At 36.8% G+C, this 27,084-nt stretch overlaps 1 protein-coding gene across 2 annotated transcripts in view; it reads left to right on the plus strand.

Annotated features, from left to right (window-relative positions):
• CADPS2 (calcium dependent secretion activator 2) overlaps positions 1-27,084 on the plus strand; it is a 471,665-nt gene that overhangs the window by 226,717 nt on the left and 217,864 nt on the right. For both annotated transcript variants that reach the window (XM_074315663.1, XM_074315664.1), the window contains exon 6: positions 12,900-13,157. In XM_074315663.1, the coding sequence (XP_074171764.1) occupies positions 12,900-13,157 (258 nt within the window). The remainder of the gene's footprint in view (positions 1-12,899; positions 13,158-27,084) is intronic.

Below are 27,084 nucleotides of genomic sequence, written 5' to 3' on the forward strand. Positions count from 1 at the left end.
TCTCAGTTTTAAATGATTCAATTGAAAAAGTGATAGCCTTCTATATTCCAGTGAGGTCTTGTAGTGACTTGGTACATTTTACAAGTCCTACGAGGGTCCCTGTTTTATATAAATTTGTTTCAGAATGGTTTTACAGTACTCTTGGCCACCGTGGGCAGGACAATGACCGATGGAAGGAGACCAGCAGATACAGGGAAGGGATGCCGCTTTCTTTATTTAACTAAAGCATATTGCAGATCGCCTGCACAGAGACAGCTGCACGAGCAGGGACACAGGGCTGTGCCTCGGCCAACCAGGCAAGTGTCCCTGGCACCCAGGCCCCAGCAAGGCACACAGCTGCAGATAAGACTGTTGGACACTCTTGAGAATGCATGCCATCAGGCCTTTCTGATCAACTCATTGCCTCCCCTGCTCAAGCATCTTTATTCCCTCTCAGTCCCTCTTAAAGAGCTTGTGACGAGTGTCCATCTACTTTGTCACCAAATCTGAGTAATTGAAAGTAACTCAAAATAATCCCGACTGTTGTTCATGCATTGGGTGAATCCAAATCATTTTCTTGGGCAAATCTTCCATAGGACAGCAGGAAGTGACCCCGGACCTATTTGCAATCACAGAAAACTTGGAAAGATTTTCGACTTCCCAAGAGAACATCTGAACCAGTGCTACCAAATATCTGGTGCTTGGATGTTTAAGTTATGAACCAAGGATGAGTGTTACATCATGTCAATCTTAAAATTATGAAAATAATTTATCCATAGTTGGATCATTTGTTAAAATAATTGTAGCATGAAGAATATTAATAACTATGTGTAATTATTTAAAGACTTTCATTTCTACCCCTGTAGTTGGATCCTTATTTCATATTTTCTATTATAAAATAAGTGATGTGTTTGAAATTTTGTGTCATTGTTATTTGATTATTTTAATAATTCCATCTTTGTAATAGAATTAATGGTAATTTGGTGAAGAAAACATCACTTTAAAAAGCAATCACTAGGTTAGAAATGATAAGGCAAAATTATCATTTGACAAAAGAAGAGCTTATAACTTTCCTGTAGACCAGCAATAGTCAGACAATATAAAGAACACATATTCCTTAGAATCGCAAAATATGTAATACTATGATATGATTTTAACACAGAATGTGTAGGATCTATACAGAAAAAGAAAAAAGTTTAAGACTTTACCAAGGAATATTAGAACAAATTTTAATAAGTGGAGATGTCTCCCTTTTACTTGAATAGAAATACAGTAACTTGAAAATGTCTGTTTCCTTTTTGTTCTAACTAGTATCATCATATCTAATAATATTGCAAAAGTTCAGTGTAGCACAGCTCAGGAGATAAATCTTTAGAACAAGAAGCTCAAAACCAAACCCAAGTTTATATAATAATAATATAAATATCTTTAACTTCTAAACCAAATGAGATTGGGAGAGACGAAAAATTAAGTGAAAATGCCATTTATGGTAATATCACTATGAAATTTCAGACGACTTGAAGATTTAAACTGGAAAAGTGCAAGAAATATAGGTTAATATTCATGTAATTTTTGGTTAAGGAGAGACTCTTTAAGTAGGATGTCAAAACCAGAAACTATAAATCAAATTGATAGAACTTGACTACCTAATATTTTTAAACTAGATATTTTAAAAAGCCATAAACAAGAGTTAAATAGAAAATAACCAAGGGTGACAGTGTTTACCATATATATCAGAAATAATGAAGACTTTATCTTATAAAGAGTTTTGTAAAATCACTAGTTAAAAGAAAGTCTACTAATAGATAAATCAACAACAGTAATAAAAAGGCAAATCATAAAAGAAATGCATATGACTAGTGAAGAAAAAGTGCTCCATCTCAGAAGTAATTAAAAATGCAGTTTAAAGCCTTGTTTAATTCTATGGGATTTGATGTATCACGTATATTTATGAGTTTATATGTCTGTCTCCCTTGCCAGTCTGAGCTCACTTATTTTATTATAGGATCTGTTGTCTTGATTTTTTTGAATGCCCACCTTTTCCCAGTGCAAGTCACACAGCAGGATGGATAAAAGGATACAGAGATGGATGAAATAATTTTTGAAGTTTCATATAACTTATTTAATTTCCAGTGCTGATCATAGATAAGAAATAGGGGTTGAGCCTATTTTTAAGTTCTTAGTTTCTGTCATGGATGGATTACATGTTCACAGTAAGAATTTTGAATTAAGGGATTTGAATGGTGTTTGACATAATTGTTTTACTTTGCATGATTCTCAACATACTTTAAAACAAACATACCAGTAATTTTTAAGAATTCTTTCAGGTCACAGTTTAAATCTAGTTCTCTCTAGATACTCTGAGAGACGATGGGAGGTATCCAGCTATTAAGAATTCAGGTCGAGATGGGGAGGAATATATGGTAGAGTATATAATAATGAAATTATTTATTATCTATAATATTCTGTTAGAACATAAGTTCCAAGAGGATACAGAGTTTAGTTGCTGACACTAGAATAATGTCTATCACATGCAAGGTAGGAACAGGTTTTGAATGAATCAAAGGCCCTCATTCACTTTTGTTTCTCTCCTTTTTTTCTCTCTCCTTTAGTTTTCCACTTTACATCACCATAGTTTTACATAACCTTCATAACCCTCATTATAAGTAGCAGTAAAATATTCCATCTTATGCCACATAACTTACATAATCATTCCCCTAATATTAAATATTTAAGTTGCTTATTCATAATGCTTTAGAGAATATATTCCTGCTTATAGTCTTTTCAGTATTTATGATTATTTTGTAAAGATAAATTCCTCTAAATAGACTTACTGGATGAATAGACATAAACATATATAAATTTCCAGTATACTTTATTTAATAGCAAATACAGTAATGTCAGCTATTTCAGTTGGTATATGAACTACCCTGAGTTTTCATAGCCAGGAAATCCTGCTGTCCTCGTAAAGGGGCTTTGTAGATATTTTACACTGGAAGTCTGAATTCTCATAAATAATACATTCATAGAAATAGAAAAAGGCAATCAATGTATTTTGAGTCAAAGCCAGTTGACAGCAAACGTAATGTATTCTTTTGTCACATAATACAGAGAAGAGAGTAGGAAGATAATTACTGATATTAATTCCTGAAAGTGTTTAAACATGCCAATTAAGTAGGAAACAAAGAAATATTGAAGATAGACCTATTATCTTCTTCCCTCCTCCCCCTGCCTTTCTTTTGGTGGGGGGGAACTTTGGTTTTTAATTCATTCGTTACAGAATTAATAAGCAATTTCTAACTAAGTATCTTTCAGCTTTTATTTTTCACAGGAGAAATTGTCAAGATGGTGTCAGTTTATGTTTGTATCCTGCAATGTTGGGATTTATAAGGACTGTTTAGTGCCTCTATATTAATATGTATGCACCTCTTAAAAATTGGACATTTGGGCAAATGTCAGTAAAAGCTTATTGTGTTCGAGTTAGGATCTGCAAGTTTCCTTGTACCTTAACTTCTCCCTGCCTGAAAGCGTGTCATGTAAGCCTTCCTCACTTCACAGGAGCTGGCCATGCTCTTGAGTTAGAGGTTCCAGACCTTGTAGGTAGATGGTGGATGAGTTCTTATCGATTGCCTAGGAGGTCCTGCGATTCTCACCTATTTCCTGCCTTCATTGGTTTGGGGAATGGATAGCCGGGGTTCCCTTCCAAGTCCCAGATTACTAATAATTTCCTGTAAATTTTAGCTACCTCTTTGATTTCTGGTAAATTACTGTCTATACTTGTCATATGTCGATTAGGTTCCTCATGTGACTTCTCTAAGCTTGTCTGTACCTTATCGCCCTTCCTAGCATCCTGTTAGCTCTCTAAATGTACACAAGTCCAATCTTTGAAAAGTCATTGTGGTCTTGGGATTGGAAAAGATAGTAAACAGTTCATACTCAAAGAGCATGGTTCTAGTGAACATTTTTACAACACCAAATGGGACACTGAGAGTTGACAGAAATATAAAGGGAAATTGACAAAATCTCTGTCTTGCTGTGAGATCATAATTCTTCTACTTGCTGTACTTTTTTAAAAAAATTTTTGGGAACTTTATTCAGCAAAGAATCTTCCGAATGCTTTAAAGAAGTATGTATGTTCTCGTTCTCTCTCTCTCTCTCTCTCTCTGCTTATATATTATAGATACTATACTGGAGGTTTAGAATTTTTCCTAAATCAATAAGAATAAAATAGGTTTAAAAAGCACAGCTAACAAGCTTGATCTTATGGCCATATATACAACTCGTACTCACGATGGAGGATAGTTTTCTTTTTTTTTTTTTTAATTAAAATTTACTGGGGTGACAATTGTTAGTAAAGTTACATAGATTTCAGGTGTACAATTCTGTATTACATCATCTATATCTGACATTGTGTGTTCACCACCCAGAGTCAGTTCCCTTTCCATCACCATATATTAGACCCCATTTACCTTCTTCTAGAGCCTCCCTCCCCCCTTACCCTCTGGTAACCGCTAAACTAGTGTCTGTGTCTGTTTTTGTTCCTTCATTTGTTTGTCTTGTTCTTTTGTTGTTTTCAGTTTTACATACCACATATCAGTGAAATCATATGGTTCTCTGCTTTTTCTGTCTGACTTATTTCGCTTAGCATTATAATCTCAAGATGCTTTCATGTTGTCACAATGGTACCATTTCATCTCTTCTTACCACTGAATAGTATTCCATTGTGTATATATACCACAACTTCTTCATCCATTCATCTATCAAAGGACATTTTGGTTGTTTCCATGTCTTGGCCACCGTAAAACAGCTTCAGTGAACATTGGAGCACATATGTCTTTACGGATAAATGTTTTGAAATTTTTTTGAGTAGATACCCAGGAGAGGGATTGCTGGGTCATATAGTAATTCTATTAATGTTTTGAGGAACCTCCACACTGCCTTCCATAACGGCTGCACCAGTCTGCATTCCCACCAACAGTGTATGAGGGTTCCTTTTTCTCCACAGCCTCTCCAACACTTGTTACTATTTGTCTTGTTGATGATAGCCATTCTGACTGGGGTGATATCTCATTGTAGTTTTTATTTCCATTTCTCTGATGATTAGTGATGTTGAGCATTTTTTCATATGTCTATTTGCCATTTGTGTGTCCTCTTTGGAGAAATGTCTCTTCAGGTTCTCTGCCCAGTTTTCAATTGGGTTGTTTGTTTTTCTCTTGATGAGTTGCATGAGTTCCTTGTATATTTTGGATATTAACACATTGCGTATGGCGGGGTTTAAATCACTCATACCCCTCTGTTCCAGCAGGTTTTTAAAAGAAACTACTTTAAAATGCACTCTTCTCTTTAAAGCGTAAATGCTTCTATGTCATTTATTATTTTTCTATGGAATTTTTTAGGATTTATTCACCTATGATGTTAGTAATCCCTCCTGGTGTGATACTGCAGAAAGCAGCTTCCTTTGTGCAGTGGGACACGGCAAAAATTGCATATGTATCGAGTTTCACTTCTCACTTTTTTTGATGCGCACACTTTACATACCCGTGTGTGATATTTTTTCTTTCCTCTTCCCACTATGGGCTCCAGATGATGCGTGGCCAAATCTCCCGAGAGCCTGGCCGGATTGTCTTCCTTGAGGGCCCGCTGCGTAGGCACTTTCACAGCTGGTTCCCTGTCGCCACTCGTCTCACCTCCCTGTCTTGGCCTCTCACTGCTCTCTGCCCAATCTTTTGAATTTCTCATTATCCGTCCTTAACGCATGGCTCAGAAAAAAACGAAGATTCTCGTAATCCGAACGCAACGTGTTAACCCCTTATTGGAAGCACTGTTGGCAAAAATCTTCTCCCATTCAGTTGGTGGCCTCTTTATTTTGTCGATGGTTTCTTTTGCTGTGCAGAAGCTTTTAAGTTTGATATAGTCCCATTCATTTATTTTAGCTTTTACTTCCCTTGCCTTTGGAGTCAAATTCATAAAATGCTCTTTGAACCCAAGTTCCATAAGGTTAGTACCTATGTTTTCTTCCATGCACTTTATTGTGTCAGGTCTTATGCTTAAGCCTTTGGTCCATTTTGAATTAGTTTTGGTACATGGTGACAGAGGGCAGTCCAGTTTCATTCTTTTGCACATGGCTATCCAATTCTCCCAGCACCATTTATTGAGGAGCCTACCTCTTCTCCATTGTACGTTTTTTTGCTTCTTTGTCAAAAATTATTTGTCCGTATTTATGTGGGTTTATTTCTGGGTTCTCAATTCTATTCCATTGGTCTTTGTGTCTGTTTTTCTGCTGGTATCATGCTGTTTTGATTATTGTTGCCCTGTAGTACAAGCTAAAGTCAGCAATGTTCTTTTTTCTTAGGATTGCTTTGGCTATTTGGGGTTTTTTTTGTGGTTCCATACAAATCTGATGATTTTTTTGTTCTATTTCTTTAAAAAATGCCATTGGGATTTTGATGGGGATTGCATTAAATCTGTATATTGCTTTGGGTAATATGGCCATTTTAACTATGTTGATTCTTTCAATCCATGAGCACAGAATGTCTTTCCATTTCTTTGTGTTTTCTTCAATTTCTTTCAAAAATGTCTTACAGTTTTCAGCATATAGGTCTTTCACATCCTTGGTTAAGTTTATTTCTAGGTATTTTATTCTTTTTGTTGCAATTGCAAAAGAAATTGTTTCTTTTTTATTTCTTTCTCTGAGATTTCATTGTTAGTATATAGGAATGCAGTGGACTTTTGTATGTTGATTTTGTAGCCGGCAACTGTACTGTATTTGTTTTTATTTTCTAATAGCTCTTTAGTGGTGTCTTTAGGATTTTCTATATAAGCATCATGTCATCTGCAAAGAGTGATAATTTAACTTCTTCATTCCCAATTTGGATGCCTTGTATTTCTTTCTCTTGCCTGATTGCTCTGGCAAGGACTTCCAACACTATGTTGAAAAGCAGAGGTGATAGGGGACAGCCCTGTCATGTTCCTGAACGTAGAGCAAAGGGCTTCAGTTTTTCACCATTAATTATGAGATTAGCTGAAGGTTTGTCATATATGGTCTTTATTATGTTAAGGTATTTTCCTTCTATACCTATTTTATTAAGGTTTTAATCATAAATGGATGTGGTATCTTGTCAAATGCTTTTTCTGCATCAATTGATATAATCATATAATATTTGTCCTTTATTTTGTTTATGTGATGTATCACAGTGATGGATTTGCGTATGTTGAACCATCCTTGTGCCCTGGGGATGAACCCCACTTGGTCGTGATGAATAATCTTTTTAATGCATTGTTGTATTCGATTTGCTAGAATTTTGTTTAGGATTTTTGCATCTGTATTCATCAGAGATATTGGTCTGTGGTCTGTAGTTTTCTTTTTTTGTGCTGTCCTTACCAGGTTTTGGTATCAGGGTAATGTTGGCCTCATAAAATGAGTTAGGGAGTACTGTCTCTTCTTCAATTTTTTGGAAGAGTTTGGGCAGGATTGGTATTAGATCCTCTTTGAAGGTTTGGTAGAATTCACTAGTGAAGCCATCTGGTCCTGGACTTTTGCTTTTGGGAAGGTTTTGGATGACTGATTCAATTTCGTTACTGGTGATTGGTGTGTTTAGATGTTCCAGTTCTTCATGGTTCAGGCTTGGAAGGCTATATGTTTCTAAGAACTTGTCCACTTCTTCTAGGTTATTGAATTTGGTGGCATATAGTCCTTCATAGTATTCTTGGATGATCCTTTGTATTTCTGTGGCATCCGTGGTAACTTCCCCTCTTTCATTTCTGATTTTGTTTATTATTGTCTTTTCTCTTTTTGTCATAGTGAGTCTAGCCAAGGGTTTGTCAATTTTATTAATCTTTTTAAAGAACCAGCTCCTTGTCACATTAATTTTTTCTATTGTCTTTTTGTTCTCTATTTCATTTTGTTCTGCTCTGATTATTATTATTTCCTTTCTTCTGCTGACCTTGGGTTTCATTTGTTCTTCTTTTTCTATTTCTTTAAAGTGTAACGTGAGGTTATTTATCTGGGATTTTTCTTGTTTCTTTATATAGGCATGTAATGACATAAATTTCCCTCTTAAAACTGCTTTCACTGCATCCCAAAAATTTTGGTAGGATGTATTTTCATTCTTACTTTTTCTATGTATCTGTTGATCTCGCCTATTACTTCTTTAACCTGGTCGTTCTTTAAAAGTATGTTGTTTAATCTCCACATATTTGTGGGTTTTCCTGCTTTCTTTTTGCAGTTGATATTCAATTTCAAAGCCTTGTGATAAGAGAACATGCTTGGTATGATTTCAACCTTGTTAAATTTGTTGAGGCTAGTTTTATGTCCCACTATATGGTCTATCTTTGAAAATGTTCCATGTACACTAGAAAAAAATGTATAGTCTGATGTTCTAGGACGAAGTGCTCTATAAATGTCAATTATGTCCATTTTATCCAATGTGTCATTTAGGTCTGCTATTTCTTTATTTGTTTTCTTTTTGCATGATCTATTCATAGAGTTCAATGATCTATTTAGGTCCCCTACTATAATTGTGTTTTGGTCAAGTTCTCCCTTTAGTTCTGTTAGTAGTTGCTTGGTATATTTTGGTGCTCCCTGATTGGGGGCATAAATATTGATGACTGTTATGTCTTCTTGTTTTATATCCCCTTTACCATTATGAAATGTCCATCTTTGTCTCATTAACTTTTTTATCCTGAAGTCTGTTTCATCTGATATCAGTATGGCTACACCTGATTTTCTCTGGATACCATTTGCTTGGAGTGTCAATTTCCACCCTTTCACTTTGAGTCTTTGCTTGTCCTTGTAGCTGAGATGTGTCTCTTGGAGACAGTGTATAGTTGGGTTTAGTTTTTTCATCCAGTCTGCTACTCTGTGCCTTTTTATTGGTGAGTTCAGTCCATTTACATTTAGGGTGGTTATTGATATGTGAGGATTTCCTATCATTTTATCTTTGGTTTTCTGGTCAGACTGTGTCTCCATTGTTTCTTTGCCTTTTTGTTGTTGTATATTATTTCTCTGTGATGGTATTCTATGATTTTTTCCCTCTGTTTCTTCTTTTATTACATTATATATTTCAGTTCTAGATTTTATTTGAGTAGTTACCATTATGTTTATGTAAAAGAAAGTTTGATGTTTAGAGTATTCCATTTTCTTCAGCACGCTTACTTTCTCCATTCCCATATTCCAGTTCAGGCCTTTACTCTCCCCCTTTTTATGTTTTGGTTGCCACAAATTGTTCCTGTTGATAGTGGTCGAATAGCCTCCTTTAGTATTTCTTATAGTGCAGGTCGTGTATTAGAAAATTCCCTCAGCTTCTGTATGTCTGGAAAGGTCTTTATTCCTCCTTCATATCTAAAGGACATCTTTGCTGGATATATTATTCTTGGCTCATAATTTCTCTCTTTCAATAGTTTGAATATTTGATTCCACTCCCTCCTGGCTTGCAGAGTTTCTGCTGAGAAATCTGGTGATAATCTAATGGGCTTTCATTTGTAGGTTACAGTCTTCTTTTCCCTGGCTGCTTTGAAGATTCTTTTTTTGTGGTTAATTTTTGACAGCTTCAATACAGTGTGCCTTGGAGAAGGCCTGTTGGGGTTGAGGTAATTAGGTGTTCTATTTCCTTCTTGGATTCGAGGATCCAGCTCTTTCCATGAGTTTGGGAAGTTCTCATCGACTATTTGTTTGAATATACTCTCTGTTCCCTTCTCTCTTTCTTCTCCTTCTGGTATGCCCATTATTCTTATATTGCTCTTTCTGATGAAGTCAGAAAGTTCTTGTAGAGTTCTTTCGTTTCTTTTAAGTCTCAAGTCTCTTTCTTCTTCCATCTATGTCATTTCCAGATTTCTATCTTCAATGTCACTGATTCTTTCCTCCATCTGGTCAACTCTACTACTTAAGCTGGCTGTTTCGTTCTTCGTTTTTTTTTATTGAGTTCTTAATCTCCAAAACTTCTGTTTGGTTCTGTTTTAAAATTTGAATCTCTTTGGTAAAATACTCATTTTGTTCTTTGATTGTGTTTCTGATTTCATTAAACTGCCTGTCTGTATTGTCTTGCATCTCGTTGAGTTTTTTCAGAACTGCAATCTTGAATTCTCTGTCATTTAAGTCACATATTTCCACGTCTTAAGTTCATTTTCTGGAGACTTTTCATTTTCTTCCTGAGCTGTTTTGTTACCTTTGGTTATTCATGGCAATTAATGATTTATTAGTTCTCTTGCTAGACATCTACAGGAGTAGGTTCTCCAACAGGTTGATAGAAAGAGGTTTGTCTTTTGTTTTGCAGTAGGTGTTGGTAGAATGTTTTATTTTCTCTCCGACTGCAGCCTTTTATTCTCTCTCACACTGTAGTGTTATATTTTCTCTGCAATATTCCGGCTTCTCACACCATAGGGGGATTTCCTGGAAGGTGGGCTTCTCCTGTGTGAAAAGGTCTCCTGGGTCATACAGCACCGCCTCTGTGTGGATGCAGAGAGCTTCTGAAGTTCCAAAGCTATTCCTGAATCATATTCGGAGCCCGTGTGTTTCAGCAGCTCTGTTTACTCCTGCAGGGATCTGCGCAGATAGGTGAGGACAGGGATGGGGTGGGTTGTGAGAGGTGGCCCAGAGCAAAGGCGGCGACCACCACCACATCCGGTCCTGCTTCCACAGGTCCCTCCCCTTTGCCAGAACTAGTTGGGCTGCAAATCTGTGTCTGTGGACCACAGTTCTCAGAACAGCAAATACTGTTCTTTTGATCTGACACTGCTACTGTTCCACTTCTAGCACCAGGCAGGTGGGGGTGGGGTGAGCTCTGGGAGGGGAGGGAGGGGGCGGCTAGTCTCAGTGCCTAAGGCTTCCGTTCTCTGCTCAGCAGTGAGGGCTTAAACCACTGTTTTCAGCCTTCTTCCCTCAGTCTTTTCTCCGAGGTCTCTGCTGTGAGCGTTGGGTTCAGCCATGTTATATGCTGCTCCCTCAGCCCTGTGGGCCATAAGCGGAGCCCTAGCAGTCCGGGTTCTTCCCTCTCCCACAGCTGCAGTAGTTCCGGGAAGCAGCGAGCTCGGAGCACTGAGCTAGGTCTGCGTCCTGCGCCTGCGCGGCTCCCTCTCCGCACTTCTCCCTTCCCTCCTGCCCCACTTGCGCAATTTGCCCACCTTTAGGTGATTTCAGTAGTGAGACTCTTAGTCTTGCCTGTCTGCTGCACAGGTATACACATGACTTGTATTCATCTTTTTGTTATTGGTATATCTTATTACAAGATTATAATACAGTTTTTCCCTTGCTTAAAAGGTCTATACATTTTCTTGGCACCGTGTGTGTGTGTGTGTGTGTGTGTGTGTGTGTGTGTGTATGTATGTATAGCTTTCAAGGGCTGCAACCATGTCTGTGAAGCCGCCCAAGGTGCTGGAGCTGTCATAGCCCTTCCTGTTCCACTTCCGGTTGCAATCAATAAAGGCTGTTCCTACCGTAAAAAAAAAAAAAAAATTTATATATATATATATATATATATATGTATTATATATATACTCTCTCTATGTATATATATAGAGAGAGAATATATATAATTGAATACACACACACACACACACTCATATGGAAAGAGAGAGAGAGGTTGTAGATACATAGATACAGATATATGAAAATGTCTTAATGAGTTAGTTTTCCAAATAAAAGATATGTTATGGGACTCTACTCTAGAGTTGCCATCCAGATTGCCTGACTGTATTCAAAGCTTAAGATTCTACACACTAAACTGAGAATTTTTCTCCACTCCCTTATTTGGGTTTATTTTGCCACCCATTTTTATTTTTATTCCCATTTTAGCTCTGATTTATCTCAGATCATTTTAATTGTATGAAATAACAAAAATTTTTTTGCTAACTCCTTTCAAAACTCTAAAGTAGAAATTACGCTGCTTTCCATCCTAATTAAATCTCTCTTCCCTCTGGCATATGACTTTAATTTCAAAAGATCAAATTGTATCTGGATGCTAGTTTCTTTAGTCATTGAAATGGCCTCTGCTTTACTGTATACATATTGTGATATAACTGCTGTGGTAGGAGAGGAGGACATCAAATTATTTGTTCAATTTTTATTACACTTGCTTTGCTTCAGTTTTCTGTATTTCCCAAGCTTTCTGAATAAGATTTAGAAAAGTGTAGATAGTGCCATGAAGATGGTAAATTATTTTTTTAAAAGCAATGTTAGAAATAGGTATTTGTATTTGGTGATATATTTTAACAGAAATCTTTACTTTGTTAAATCGCACTTTTTCTCATATATATTTTTCTCAGTGGTATTTACTGAATCTCGTGCCTGTGATCTCTCAGAGTTAGGAGAAATATTGATAAGATTTTTTAATATCAGGTGTGTGCCAGTTAAGTTTGTAGATATACTAGAAGGAAGCTGTATGGTAAAAGGAGATGCTATTAATTAAAAGATAAGCCAAGAAAACATGTTGTTTTATGATGATGATTTGAGAAGCCAGATGTTGGCAGACTTATCCCATTCCTAGGAGAGTGTATTGGGAAACAAACAGAAAAACACTCAATTTTATGATGCTATTTCTTTCCCTTTGACTGCAGCTTTAAAAAGTCATGCAAAGTAATAGGCTTGAGATAATTCACTTTTCAAAATATAAGTAAAATATCTCGTAAAGACTTTTCAAGAAGAGATGGGGTAAAATCCTCAGCATGCAAAAATAACTTTCTGAGAAACTACTTCTTAAATAACTAAACCCTTAACAGTTTTCCGCAGCCATCCATAAGAAATGATGTTATAATTTTTATTTGAATTAGTAAAATAGTCTTTAATAGCTACATCTGTAATGCTTTACGTAAAGTTAACCTAAATTCTTACTGCACACTAGTTTTGTACTATACCCTGCTAATTTTTGGAACAGCTGAATAATTATTACAAGCTGTAAAGTTTATTGTTCTTTTCCTTCTTGATTGAGCCATCTGTCAGAAACAAAAGCAAAGATAAAAATCTCATTGAGCCACCAAAGATTCTGTATTTCTTAATGTCACTTCTAAGGAGACACATTTATCGGGAAAAAAATCAATGCCGCATTTCCAAGAAAATTTTTTTACTTCATTGCAGATGGGGAACTCAAGGAGATTTCACCACTACCCACCCTCGGCCTGTGGTCAAAGTAAAACTCTTCACAGAAAGTACCGGAGTCCTGGCTCTTGAAGACAAAGAACTGGGAAGGGTGAGTTCTGGTCAGCTCTCTTTCTGAGGCTGCACAATTGTAACTTCTTTTGATTCGAGTTAAACTGAACCAGTATGCAGTGTGTGAACTTTCTGTTCACAAATTACACAAAATAATTTATTTGTAATTTCCCATGAACGAAGCATACATCTCTAATTTATTAAACATAATTTTCAATAACGGAGAAAGTATCGTGACAGGCTTTGGGAGGGTAAGGGATGCATATAAGATCATAGCCAGTGACTCAATCATTCTTGTCACATGTGTACTCTGCTGAGTATGAATGGTACAGGCCAATTTGTCCTTCTTGGTGAAGGGTAATTCTCATTAAAACATCTCTCTCCACAGGTTAAAAGCATTATCATTATATTTGAAACCATCTGTTCTTTGTGTTTATAATAATTTGACTAATTATAGATATCTCTTAAGTGTATTTATCTCTCTTAAGTCTCCCATTTTCCTCATAAGAGGAGTCTTCCTCACCCATCTTTTAATACTAAATTTTTTTTATAGTCACCACCTCAAAGCTAGAATATATTTATCCTCTCATTCCAGTATGTCTTCACTATGCTCAGCTTCTATTAGCAGTAAAAGCATTAAAATTATGGTAGATTTGTGATCTTAACACCTCTCTGTATAAAACATATATCTGCACTCTTGCTTATGAAGTAGGTGTGTTCCAGTTAGTAGGGTATAAAGCCTTCTGCAGTGTGGGTCTATCTTACCCAGTGCTGAACACTGCACTTATAGATATTTTCCACGGAATAAAGCCTTTGGAAATCTTACTTGACAATTTCAGGTGATGATGGGCAGCTTGTGTGATGCTAGATGTTGAAGGATACTGGGATCATTCTGTCTACTGGAATGTTCTTTTTTCCCCCAAAGTTGGGATGTCAATTCATTTCAAGTCCTCCTCCTCTTCTATATCCTTTACACTGTTGGGATTTTTTTCTTTGCTGGTGATTTTATGAATCTATCCCCACACTCCAGAGATGGTGAGTCTGCACTCACATCCCAGACTTCCTCTTCTGTTTCCTTTTTGCATGTACCTGTTAATGCCTAAGAGAGCTGAACCATACCGTGCATTCATTCATGTACGTATGTATTTGCACATGTATTCATTCAACAAAGGGATACAGGGAGCATAACCCAACAGAAGAGTCCTGGAAATTACACATGGTTGGATGGATTTATGAATGGCATTTTTCATTTGAACTATTATTACATTAATTTTTCCCTATTCCCTCCTGTAGCTGTTTTTCACTGTCTAATAGCAGCCAGTTTAAGACTAATGCTATGATATAATTCTTGAGATACTTTTAATTCATTTCTCAGCTGGCCAAATATGTATTTAAGCAATTTTAAATTGGGTACATAAGTAGCATATTTTCCAGTCATATTTCTGAGAAAGGCTTATGCTCCCTTGCTCCCTTCACACAAGAAAGACAACTTTTCTATGTACACAAGTTTCTCAACCTCAGCACCACTGATATTTCGACCAGGACAATTCTTTGTTGTTGGGTGCTCTCCTGTGCGTTTTATGATATTTAGCAGCATCTCTGACCTCCAGTCAGTAACTCCAGTTGTCCCCCTTCACCTTAAATCAAGACAATCAAAAATGTCTCCAGACATTGCCAAATGCATCCTGAAAGGTGTGCAAAAACCACCCTTGCTTAAGAACTATTGATCTAAACGAATGACCTTCGTAAGTCCCATGGGTACGTAAATATCATTTGTACAAGTATATAAATGACGTCCAGTTCTTTTATTTTTCTTCCTTGGAGCTTCAGATTTATATATCCAACCTGCAGACTTGTTATCTCTAATTGTATATTAACAGATATCTCAAACTAAATATTTTTGAGGAGAACTAAAGATTGGCATCCCCGTGAAGTCTTCCATAGTTGTCAAGCCACTGACCACGCCATTCCCTTTAATTCTCTTGCCTTCACTCTAATACCCAATCTGTTTGCAAGTTCTGTCAGCTTTGCCCTAAATTTATCCTGAATCCATCAACATCTTAACTTCTCCTCTCCCCTAATTCAGGACACCATGATTTCTCACATATACTACTGTGATAGGCTGCTCACTACTTTCCCATTTATCATCTTGTCCCCTCTGATCCAGCTTTCACACCTCAGCCACTATGATCTATTTGAAATTCAAAACAAATCACATCATTCTGTCCTTAAAATCATCCAATGTTTTCTCATTTATTAGAAATCAAAACCAGGCTCCTTGTCAAGGTGTAGCATGTCAAAGGATGGTTCTCAAGGTGAAACAGCACCTGCAGTAGCAGGAGACCCTCAGACCCTGCTGCAGAGCTGCTGGGTCAGAAACTCTGGGGCCAGGGGTTGGCGGCCTGTTTTAACAAGGCCTCCTGGTAACTTAGCCACAACCAACAGTGAGGAGCCCTGCTCTGCGTGAACAGATCCCTCTCCAAATTCATCTCCTGTTGCCTGTGGTAACCACCTCACTATCATTCTTCTCTCACACTTGGTTTTATTTCTGTTCCTCAAACATGTCGTACTCATTCTGCTTTAAACTTTAGGTCTTTAGATGTGTTATTGTCTGAACACGTGTGCACGTGCACAATTAGAAGAAATTGGTGATTATCTCTGGGTGGTAATGTCTCCTATGTGTTTATTTACATTTATACTTAGAAACAGTAACAACCGTTTTTGTTGTTGTTGTTTTTAATTTGAAGGAAAAGACCTTCCATGGTCTGAAATCTGCAGTCAAAAGTTTTTAAAGTGAACTTTTAAAATTCAAATTTGGGGTAGCATATGCATTTGAAAGATGAGTAACAGAGCCTATAAAATTGTTTAATGCCACACGGACATACCACTGCACACCTACTAAAGTTTCTAAAATACAAGAAAACTAACAATAACAAATGCTGACAGGGATGCAAAGCCACAGACACTTACTCTGTCCTGGTAGAAATGTGAAATGATACAACTGTTTGGAATGTAACTTGCCAGTTTCTTATAAATTTAAATGTACACTTACCATATGACTCAGCATGCCCTCCTAGCTACTCACCCAAGGTTTTATAATGTGTCTGCCCTGCACATGAATGTTTATAACAGCTTTACTCATAATTGCAAAAAGCTGGAAGCAATAAGATGTCTTTCAACAGAGAAATCAATAAACCAATTGTGGACTACATGCAATGGGATTCTATTCAGTAATAAGAAGATACAAGCTATTCATTCACCCAGCAACATAGATGAGGCTTAAATGCAAGCGAAGGAAGTAAAACCCCAAAAGACTACATATTGTATGATGAATTATAGAAAGGGCAAAACCATAGGGACAGAAAACAGATGGTCGTTTGCCAAGCATGGACCGAGGGAGAAGTGGTTGGCTACAGAGGGATGTACAGGGAACTTGTAAGGTGAAGGAATGTTGTCTCTGGTACTGGGTGTTGGATGCATGAATATATATATTCGCTGACACCCATCACAAAGAATGTGCTTTAATGTATGCACACACACACACACACACACCAATACCAACCCACCAACCAGGGGTGTCAAGGGCATCCCAGTAGGGAATGCAGACTGTGACTAATGAACTTAATTGTATTACAAAGATATGACACACCTGCACTGAAAGGGGTGATGAAAAGAGAAGCACACCTAAGCAAGCAAAGAGGAAAACAGTAACCTGCAAGCCCTGCCTTCACCAAGTGATGAAGATGAACACGGCCCGTGATGCCCCATAGCTGTCTTGTTAGGGACGGTGAGGCTATGAGAAGGGCACACTTCACGTCTGTGATATTCTTTCCAAAACCCCCACATAAACCCCATCTACTTATGAGGAAAACATCAGACAAAACCAGACTGAGGAACATTGTACAGAATAGTTGGCCAGTATTTGTCAAAGCTGTCAAGGTCATGAAAAACAAGACTGAAAAACTGTCATGGATCAGAGGAGACTAAGGAGACGTGACAGCTACATGCAGTGTAGTGTCCTGGATTTAATCTTGGAATAGAAAGAGGATGTTAATGGAAAAACTGGTGGAATCCAAATGGAGTCTGGGGTTTAGTTAACAGCAAGGTACCAATGTTGAGGTAGACAGGAACTTTCAGTAATATTTTTGCAAATTTTCTGTAGAACTTAAATTATTCCATAATGCAAAGCTTGGTTTTAAAAAGATGTTTAGTAAAGAAGGCTATTAAATATTTTTGCAAAATGCTTCATCATATATTTTCTAAAAGAAACATTTTTTTTTAACATCAATTCCATTATCACACTTAGGAAACTTAATATTGATTAAGTAATATGTGATAGACAGTCAACGTTCAGAGTTGCCTAATTATCCCACCGTGTCTATGAAAACTGGAGTTGCCTCTCATCCAGAATACAATCCAGGACCGTGTATTGCATTTGATTGTCATGACTCTAATATCCTTTATTTTACAATGCCTGCCTCTTTCTTTTTGTTGTTGTTTTTTTTTTGGCTGTTGTGATAATAACATAATGACATTTGGGAAAAGTTTGTAGAATGTTTTTCATTCTCTGTCTTATTGTTTTTTTTTCATGATTGGATTCAGGTTAACATTTTTGGGGAAGAGCATTTCCTAGTATGTGTTTTGTGCTTCCCATTGCATCATGTCGAGAGTCATATAGTGGCATTTTTTCCCCCTAATATTGGTGCTGTTAACTAAGTACAATCCCATTATTCTTTGCTTTTTGGCACTTGAGATGCTAACAGACTCAGCTTGTGTTCTCCCTGTCCCAGGCCTATAATGAGCCCTGGGTCCTTTTAGTGATACTGGAATTTACAAACCACTTTCTATGTATTATCACTTCTGGTTAAGAAACATATAGTCAAAAAAACCATCATGAGGCTCCCCACAGAATCACTATATTATCTCATTTTCTGTTTTATAGTACATACAAAATCATTTTAGAAATCCCATACCAGTACCACAACTATCAACAAACTTACAAAGTAAAGATCAGTATTTCTTTGCAGTTTTTTTGTGTGTGTTTTTTTGTCCTTAGAATACATCATAGTAAGGATATATGTCTGTTACTGTGATCAAAAGTAGCTCAATGAAATAGAAGATAAAACTTCTTAATATTCTAAATGGTAAATTACTGAAGAAACTACAGTACAGGTTCAGTCATTACAGAGATTTTCGACAACAAATCTATCAGACAATAGTTTTCACCAGAGCAGCTTACCAACAGGCTTATTTGATAGTTTTGCCATACTAAGTAAGCTTCCTTCCAGGGCCTTGTCATCAAGTGTGATCTGGAGGCATTTATTCTCTGGATCTCAGACCCTTTATCTGTAAGTTGAGCAAGATGAAATAAAAACTCTCTGTTGTCATTTCTTGTTCTAATACTCTATCACTGTATTGGTTTCCTGGTTATCATTACCACTTACTATTCAAACATAATCCCATTCACTCCTCTTTAAGGATCATTGAGCCATCCCATGTTTAGATACGGAAAATGAGAACCGGAGAGCTTATGACCTGTTTTGCAGTGCAAAAGGCAGGATTTGAACTCGGGTTTTCTGACCCCAGAGTCTGTGCCCTAAAGTAATCATTAAATACTACACCTGATAAAACGAGAAAATCCGACAATGCGTGACCATCGTGGTGTGAGTGTGGGCCAAGTTAATTTCACGATTTAGCGCAAGAACCAAATATTCCTTAAGGTAAAGTCGCTTTCCGCACAGCCATTGAACATGTTTTATGTCACTTTATACAGCGGCGTGAATCTCACTGGGGGCTCCCCGGCTGCCTGTGTGCTTTTATTGCTCTAGGTGCTTCTCCACTCTGTGCACGGAAGAGCCGCCTCTGGGAGTGTGTGAGCAGATGCAAGTTCCGGGTCCACACTTTCTTAGTTGGTTTGGGGTGAGCCCAGGAAGGAGTATTTTAAGCACTGCTCAGGAGATACTAACATGCATCTAGGGTTGAGAATGGCTGTACGCTGATACAAATACGCAGCAGGTTTTAGAACTAGTAATTCATAAGGGTAAGAAAAAAGTGCATCCTAGCAGATAGTTTTGTGAAATGATAGCTCAAATTTAGATAGGCATCGACAGTGGAAGGTTGTGTTCTCTGGCAAGTGCCTGACATGCAGATTTTGTTTGTAGATGGCAGATGCCAATACTTATTTATGGAAATGGGGGTGGCAGATGGAGATTTCTCATCTGAATTGGTGGCCAACCCTCCACCAGGTGCTAAGGGAATACCTGGAGGCAGAAGAGAGTATTATTCCTATTATGGGTATGTCCTAGCAGCTAAATAGTTGACCAGTCAAGCACCCGAAGTCTACAGTTCATTATAATCAAGATGATTTTGTCCCAAAAAACTCTAAAAGCAAGGCTTACCTAACATAACCGTAGAAAGATCTAAATAATGATGATCCCACAGGACATTTTTCTGAGGACAATATAATTTTCATTGAGTCTTTCAGAATGAGTTATTGTACTCCTGCGTAGCTATTTAACTTGCCCAATGGTATTCTTGGGTACAAGATGAATTTTTGAAGTCTCTACCTAAATACATTTTTAGTTTTAGAAGTGTAGCTATGCAGATATTCTTTCTGACAGTTGTTAGAAAAATGACCTATTGTCTGTTCCTACACTCTGCGTTCCTGGCATGGGTACCAGCTCGTTACACACAGGAGAGGATGCTGGCTTGTCTTCCTCCCAAGGATGGAGAAGCATGCACATCAGAGAATTTGTTTTCTTTTACAGAGCAGTGGGGCCAGAACAACTTACTTTGTCTAATTTTATTAAATAATATGTCAAGATAGCAAAAGGCTAAAAGTTTGCTCACCCTTTTGAGAGTAGTAATATTCTTGAAATTAAGGTTTTCATTTCACATGGTTCTTGCATCTTTTTATCTTTCTGTTGGAATATCTGTACTTCCGTTCAACATTTCTTAATATGGAGGTGTTTGTACCTAATGATTCCCAGTGACAGTCATTATGCTTGTTTTACAAATGTATATACTATATGGAAACAGCAGGTGTGACTTTCAGGTACATTTTAAATGTTAAGATAAATGAGCCTTGCTGAATTGATTATTCCATTAAAATGAACTATTATCTTTCAAGCAGCTTGTTCCATCTTAATGTAGCAAGTAAAAATTAGCCCATATATTTGCCTTTCTCATCAAGTTGTTTCTTCTGTGTGCTTTATGAAGCATCAAAGGAGCTCCATCTGAGGAGTTACCAGAATATACATGATTTTTGTTTGTTTCTGAAATTTGACAGGAGAGAAGCAATATAGTGGTGTGCTTAAACACCTGTCTTCTTGGGAGGGAACTACGGTCTTAGAAACTCTATTTCCCTGGTCAGTCTAATTCTCTTGCCCCTCTTGTGTTTCTGGAGTGTATTCTTTTTGTGTTTTTCTGGTTAATTTGAATTTTATGTAATTTTGTCATTCTCATTTATGATAACATTTTTAGGAGCCGCGTTAGTTATTGTAGCCAAATTCAGCATATTTAACTGGGTACCCCATACATCCATACATATAAATGTTTAGGACCACACAGTTCAAAACATGTACCTAATTGCCTGTATATAGGCAGTCATCATAGGACTTCTAATTTCAACATACAAAGTAATAGATCAAGATTAGACTACAGATATTTTATTAAATAATTAATCGTCCTAATTTTTCACAAATGACACAGTTAAATTCATAAAAGTCACGTAGACCTTTCCTTCATTCAGACAGATAAAATTTATATTTGAGGACTTAAAAAAAAAGTTTCCAGCATTATATGAATTTGATTCATCTACATATGAATCCAAAAAGCATTAGGGAAGCTGCTAGTGAAATCATAATCGTAGGTATTTTTTTTCAATTTGAAAGCAAAATGTAATGTTCTATTTTATTGAAATAGCACTAGATGCCTGCTACTTTAGCCCGTAAATTAATATCATTTGCTGCAAAATAGAATGGAAAGTCATTTACATTTCATATATGTGTCTCATTCAACTCACCATACAGAGTGCACTTTTATTTTTGTAGTTCTAGCAAGTACTATAGCTTTTCTGAAAGTAAAAGCCCCAGAAAAGTTCTCCTTCCTCCTTTAAATCCTTTCATATAGCCATTCTTCACATGATTTTGTTGTCCTATCTCAGAAGCCATGCTGGTGACAGGAAGTGGGCCCATGGACAGATGCAGGGCCACAGATAAGTCGCACAGGGTACACATTCTTTCTGAATGCTTTTTTTCTTGCAGCAATTAATTATATGTGGCTCGTTAATAACATGTTATGAAGTAGTAGAGGAGACTGTCATGCTGAGTCTGACTTTGAAGGAAAGGAAACTGATAACATGCGTCAGTTGGTCCTCAGTGAGTTTACCTCAGACCTTCTCTGAGGAGATAGCTGGCATCCTTAATGGGGAGGGAGAGGGAAGTATTTTCTTACTTTCTCGTCACTAAAAGAGGGTGAGCCAGTTATAAATAGGCACCCTTCATGGGGTGTCCGTATGTGGGTGATTATGGTAGAAGTTGACATTTCATTTTCCTCAGAATGTTAGAGGCCTGTCTCTGTCCCCGACAGAACAAATTTTAGACACAGACACTGTACTAATAATCCCTTGTTTCTAAAGGTGTGGAGTGCTATTTCATTATGGTTTTAATTTGCACTTCTCTAGCAACTAGTACTAATCATTTTGGACATAAGCATTTTTCATGCTGATTTGTCACCTGTACATCTTCTTTGATGAAGAATCTGTTCAAATATTTTCCCCAATTTTTAATTGTGTTACTTGTTTTCTTATTCTTGAGCTTGGAAAGATCATGATATATTGCTTACATATCTTTCGTTAGATATATGATGTGTAAATATTTTGCTCCCCGTTGTCAGCTTGTTTTTGCATTTTGTTAATAGTGTGTTTCAGAGAGCTTTTTGAGTATCACAAACTGAAAGCCTTGAAACCTGCTTCCAGAAGACATTGATTCTTGTTTTGGCTCAGCCGTAATAGCCATGAGTGTATGAAGAAATCACTTAGTTGCATATTTTTCTGAATTCAGTTCTTTGGAGCATGTGAAGTGTATCACCACTGTTTCTCAGCTTTATACTCTCCTGTCTTCCTTCATTTAGATGACTTCTAAAGATCTAAGATTTAGATGACTTCTGACTGGTTTGCATACATAACAAATTCAGGAGATTTTCAGGAATCTTATCATTTTGGAAAATTGTTGTGTTATGATTACTGCACCTCGCATAGATTTCTTATTCAAATGAAGAATAAGAATTCACCTTCACTCTTCAGGGTGATAGTTGCTTTTTCAATATAAATAACACTTATCTGTAAATCAGTCACCCCAAAACATTTTGCACTAATTGCATATTTCATGCTTTTCAGTTTAGGGGTGCAGCTGATGTAATCCGAGTTCAAACGTTATGTGTAACTCCCTCCTTACCATCCTACGATCATATGTTATGGATTGACAAAAATAAAATTGACTTAGCTCTAAGAATTCTTATACTTAATAACCAAAGAGTGAAAACAATGCTAAATTAGTTATAATATTATAATGTTAGTGAAACAACTAAGGAAACAATGTGTTGGATTAGGGAGGGGGATGTAAAATTGAAAGTGTCTATTGTTACCTGGAAGTAATTTTCCTTAGGTATTCATTTCACTTCAGTGTCAAGTTATTTACATAACAAGAGTAATGCCTACTTTTTAGGGTGATGTGAGAATTGATTTAAATTTCACAAGCACTCTGAGACACTAAGTTGAAAGGTTCTTCCTAAATTCAGGCATTATTATAACCAGACTAGTAAAAAGAAACACGATAAAGCTACTCATGCAGTGTCCTCTAATAGAAACTGTGTTGGTTAAGGAAACATAAAGGTTACTGCTATTTATAATTTATGGCTTAGGGAAATCAATCAAGAATAATAATGATGCTTTCCTGTCTAGATAAGTCTTAAAGAACAGATATAGCTGTGACGGAATATATTGCTTCATCCAAGGAGAAGTATGAAGTCAATACCTTACAAGCAATAAAATTGATATATGAAGATGATTAAAGGCCAGTATCTTTAATTGAGCCATGAAAAATATAGTGACAAACTTGACTGTGTCTTTCAAAATCTTCAAGGAAAGACTTTGACATAGAAGAAATAATCCTTGATCATTTGGATATGTGGAACTTGGAATTTGTTAGAAACATGTGCATGGCGGTCTTCATTCTAGTAACCAAAATCATTGGCCTCGTTCTTCATCCTAATTTCTAAAACCTTTTTGTTTAATGCTAAGGAAAATAAAAACTTTGTTTAACTAAGTCAATTAACGCAAAGTGAGAAAAATATTGTCAAAAGATTTCATACACGCAGAATGCTGCAGGAATGTTAGAGAAATAGTCCCACACACAAACACACACAAATCTCTCATTAAAATAATCAGACAAAACTAATGACAGAAATCTATATGTAAAGATATCTTTGAATCACACGCTTAGGGGAAGAAATTTAAAAGGCAAATTGTGTTCTTTTATTATCAGATCTCAGCTTTTAGTGTTCTATCATGATGAAATCTCACCTTTTATTGTCCGTGTATTAGTTTCCTATTGCCACTTTAACAAATTACTAAAAACTCAATGGCTTAAAACAGCAAATTTATTATCTTACAGTTGTAGAAGTCAGAAGTCCAATATGAACTTCAGGGGGCTAAAATCAAGAAGTTGGCAGGGTTGTGTTCCTTTCTGGAAGATCTAGGAGAGAACGAATTTTTCTTTTTTTTTTTCACCTCTCCCAGCTTCTAGAGGCTGCCGGTGTTCCTTGGCTCATGGTCCCTTCTATTTCCCAAGGTCACTGTGGCTGGTTCAGTATTTCTCACATATCATTCCAACACTCACTCTTCTGTCTTCCTTTTCCATATCTAAGAAATCGTGTGATGGTGCCGGGCCCACCTGGACAATCTAGGATAATCTCCATATGGTAGTCAGCGAATTAGCGACCTTAATGCCATCTGCTACCTCAATTTCCCTCTGCCATGTAAAGCAACGTATTCACAGGTTCTTTAATTTAGGACATACTGGTAGGCATGTTTGGGAGATTATTCTGCCTGTCACAGTCCAGAAATGGAAAGATGAGAGTTTCATAAATTTTTAGAGACTAGCAAATAAATGGCATATGATTTCTAGCATTTCTACTGTCATTTTCTGTTCTCACATTTTGGCAGTACTTTAGTTGGCACAGCTTTTTCTCTTTTTAACTCAAGGAAGTAGCAGTTTAATGTTTGCATTTTTATTTCTAATTTTTCTGAGCATCCATCCATCCCTTCAGTCAACCAACTAATCAAGGAACCAACAAATACTTGCTAAGTGTCTACTGTAAGATATAAAGGAAACCATGATGAAAAATGGCTTAATGAAAGGTACTGGCTTAAATTACCCTATCAGCTACAAATGAATCACTCTATTTACCATAGAATAGCTTCTGCCCTCCAGGAACATACTCTGCTAAATGTATTCCAAGAGCCCCTCATATGATGGTTCATTGTCGAGATGTCAGAAATGAATTGGGAAATATTTTACACTCCTTGGTTTTTCCATGTCCTCTCCTCAACCCCCATGATGCAAATCAAGATTTTAATCTCTAATAAAACTCTATTTAATCTCTAATAAAAGTTTTTAATAAGCTAATGTCCAGGAAAATATATAATTAAGTAAATACTTTTTTTTTAACTCAGTTTATTTCATTTTTGTGAAAAAGACCTTTCTTATCAAAAAGTGCTATATACTTTGTGTGGTTCTGTCAGGCCAAGTACACACTTGGTAAGGGTTTGGAAGTTTGATCAATTCCATATTGTAAATTCCAGGATTCTTTCCAACTTTCAAAATAAATGGTACTGGATTTAGCCTGCAGACAATAGGGTTGACAGAAGACTTAATGCTAATCCTTCAGTATACGAAAGAGCATTGTGTTAGAGAGAGTGAGCAGGTGTTCTCTGTTCCAACTGATAGAACAGGAAGCGTTGATATTAAATCAAAGGAGAAATAATTTAAGCAACCTCAAATGTATTAAACACTGGAAAATGTTATAAGAAGGGTATAGATTTCTCTCAGAAAAATTATCTGATTCATGTTCTCCACACACTGAAAATGTAGGTGTTCTGATATTGCAGAAAATATATGCTAGTTACTAACATGTGCTACATAAAAAAATATTGAAATGAAGTAAATTCAGTTAGTCCTTTCCCACTATGTACTCTCTCAAGATCCTAAGATCTCAAGAAAGTACTTGAAAGGTTCACAAAGACCAGTCATTGTGAATCTTTGATAAATTATAAAATCTCTGTCAGTTGCATGAGACAGAAAATGTCAACTGAACCCAAAACGTCAAGGTTTCTCATAGAAATAGCTCTACTTATCTGGAGGAAATGTTCCCTTGGTCATTTCGTTAAAATACCCTATACCTCAAGGATGTCTGATTGTCAGCAAAAAGGATTTTTAATCACAAATTGAAATGATTCCAAGTAATGGCATTTTCAGTCCCTTCTTACACGATTTTAAAGATGTGTTTTTAAGCCCAGTGCTTCTCTCAGTTGGATGTGAGGGCACCTGACCTATATTGAGTCACATGACTCCTACAGCTCCTACAGAGAGGGCTTATGCTTTACTCAAAAGTATGGAAATCTGATAGTCATTCCCTGGCCCAAAAGGATCTTCTGACTGCATGTCATAGGATAATATACGAACTCCTTAGTGAAACACATTCTTTCACAGTCTGTCTCTCGTCTTCTTTTCTGGTCTCATCCATCAGTACAACCTTCTCATTTCCTTATCTTCTTCACCTACCTAGCCATATCCTCATTCATTGCTGCCTTTTCATACAAGGTCCCTTCTCGCTGAAGTGATTTTGGCCAATTTGCCCAATCTTGCTCACTTAAGAGTTAAGTGAAGTCTCCCCCGTTCCTCAAACAGATTTATCCCCCAAGCCATCACAGTCTGGCCTCACCTAAACTTTCTCTTGCTGAGATCTCTTGTGACATCTCTGTTAAGCCAAGCAATACCCTTCCCGTCCTTGCTGTGCTTGACCTCTCGATTGTCCTTTGGCCATTTCCTACTCCCAGAAACACTCTCTGCTTTGAATGTAGTACATCACACACCCTCTGGTTTTCCTTCTGCCTCCTTGGCCTCTGGTCTCAATTATAGTGTTTATTTCTTTCTTTTCCCAACTCTTAAAAGTGAATGTTCCACAGGGTTCTCTCTTCTTCCCTTTTGATGAGATAGAGAATTGACAAGACAGAGAACATAGTATTGTATTGATTGAAGTTCTTTTGGTGGCAAGCAATGGAAACTGACTGAGCATAGATCCAGGGAATAAAGAAAGAGCTGACTAATTTGGCTTGGAGGAAGGACTTGAGAACCAAAGGTAAGAATGCCAACATCAGGATTGTGTGCCTTTTTCTAGGGTGCCACTCTTAGGGTGGTTCCTTTCCAACAGCCTCATGTCTTTATCTCTTGGTCCCTTCCCATATCTTTTGTGTTATAAATCTAATGTGTTCTTTTAGACTCCCAAAGGAAACATTAATTCCTGTATGTGAAGTCTGTTCTTATTCCTTAAAGCATTGCTGGTTGCACCCATCTTTGAGCTAGAATTGTACCAAATATGTATGTCTATTCTTTTACTGTAAGACTATAGCACAGTTATTGTTGTCATGTGGTCTTTTTCTTCTTCCTCTAGGAGAAGAGATATTTATGGGAAAGGGCAGTGAATTCTTCACCTAGACACAGAGCCTATCTAACCCCTCTCAATTCTTCTAGATTTTCCTCCCGAGTTTCTTAGTTTTTCAGGTCTTTGTTGAAATAGTGTTTAGAAATTTAGAAAGACATGAATTCATACATCACAAAATTCAACTAATGTGATATATACACAAACACACGTGACTTGGCTTTAATCAGTGTTCCTAAACAGAAGGA

This window comes from Rhinolophus sinicus, linkage group LG11, assembly GCF_036562045.2.
Source record: "Rhinolophus sinicus isolate RSC01 linkage group LG11, ASM3656204v1, whole genome shotgun sequence".
Taxonomy (NCBI): Eukaryota; Metazoa; Chordata; class Mammalia; order Chiroptera; family Rhinolophidae; genus Rhinolophus; species Rhinolophus sinicus.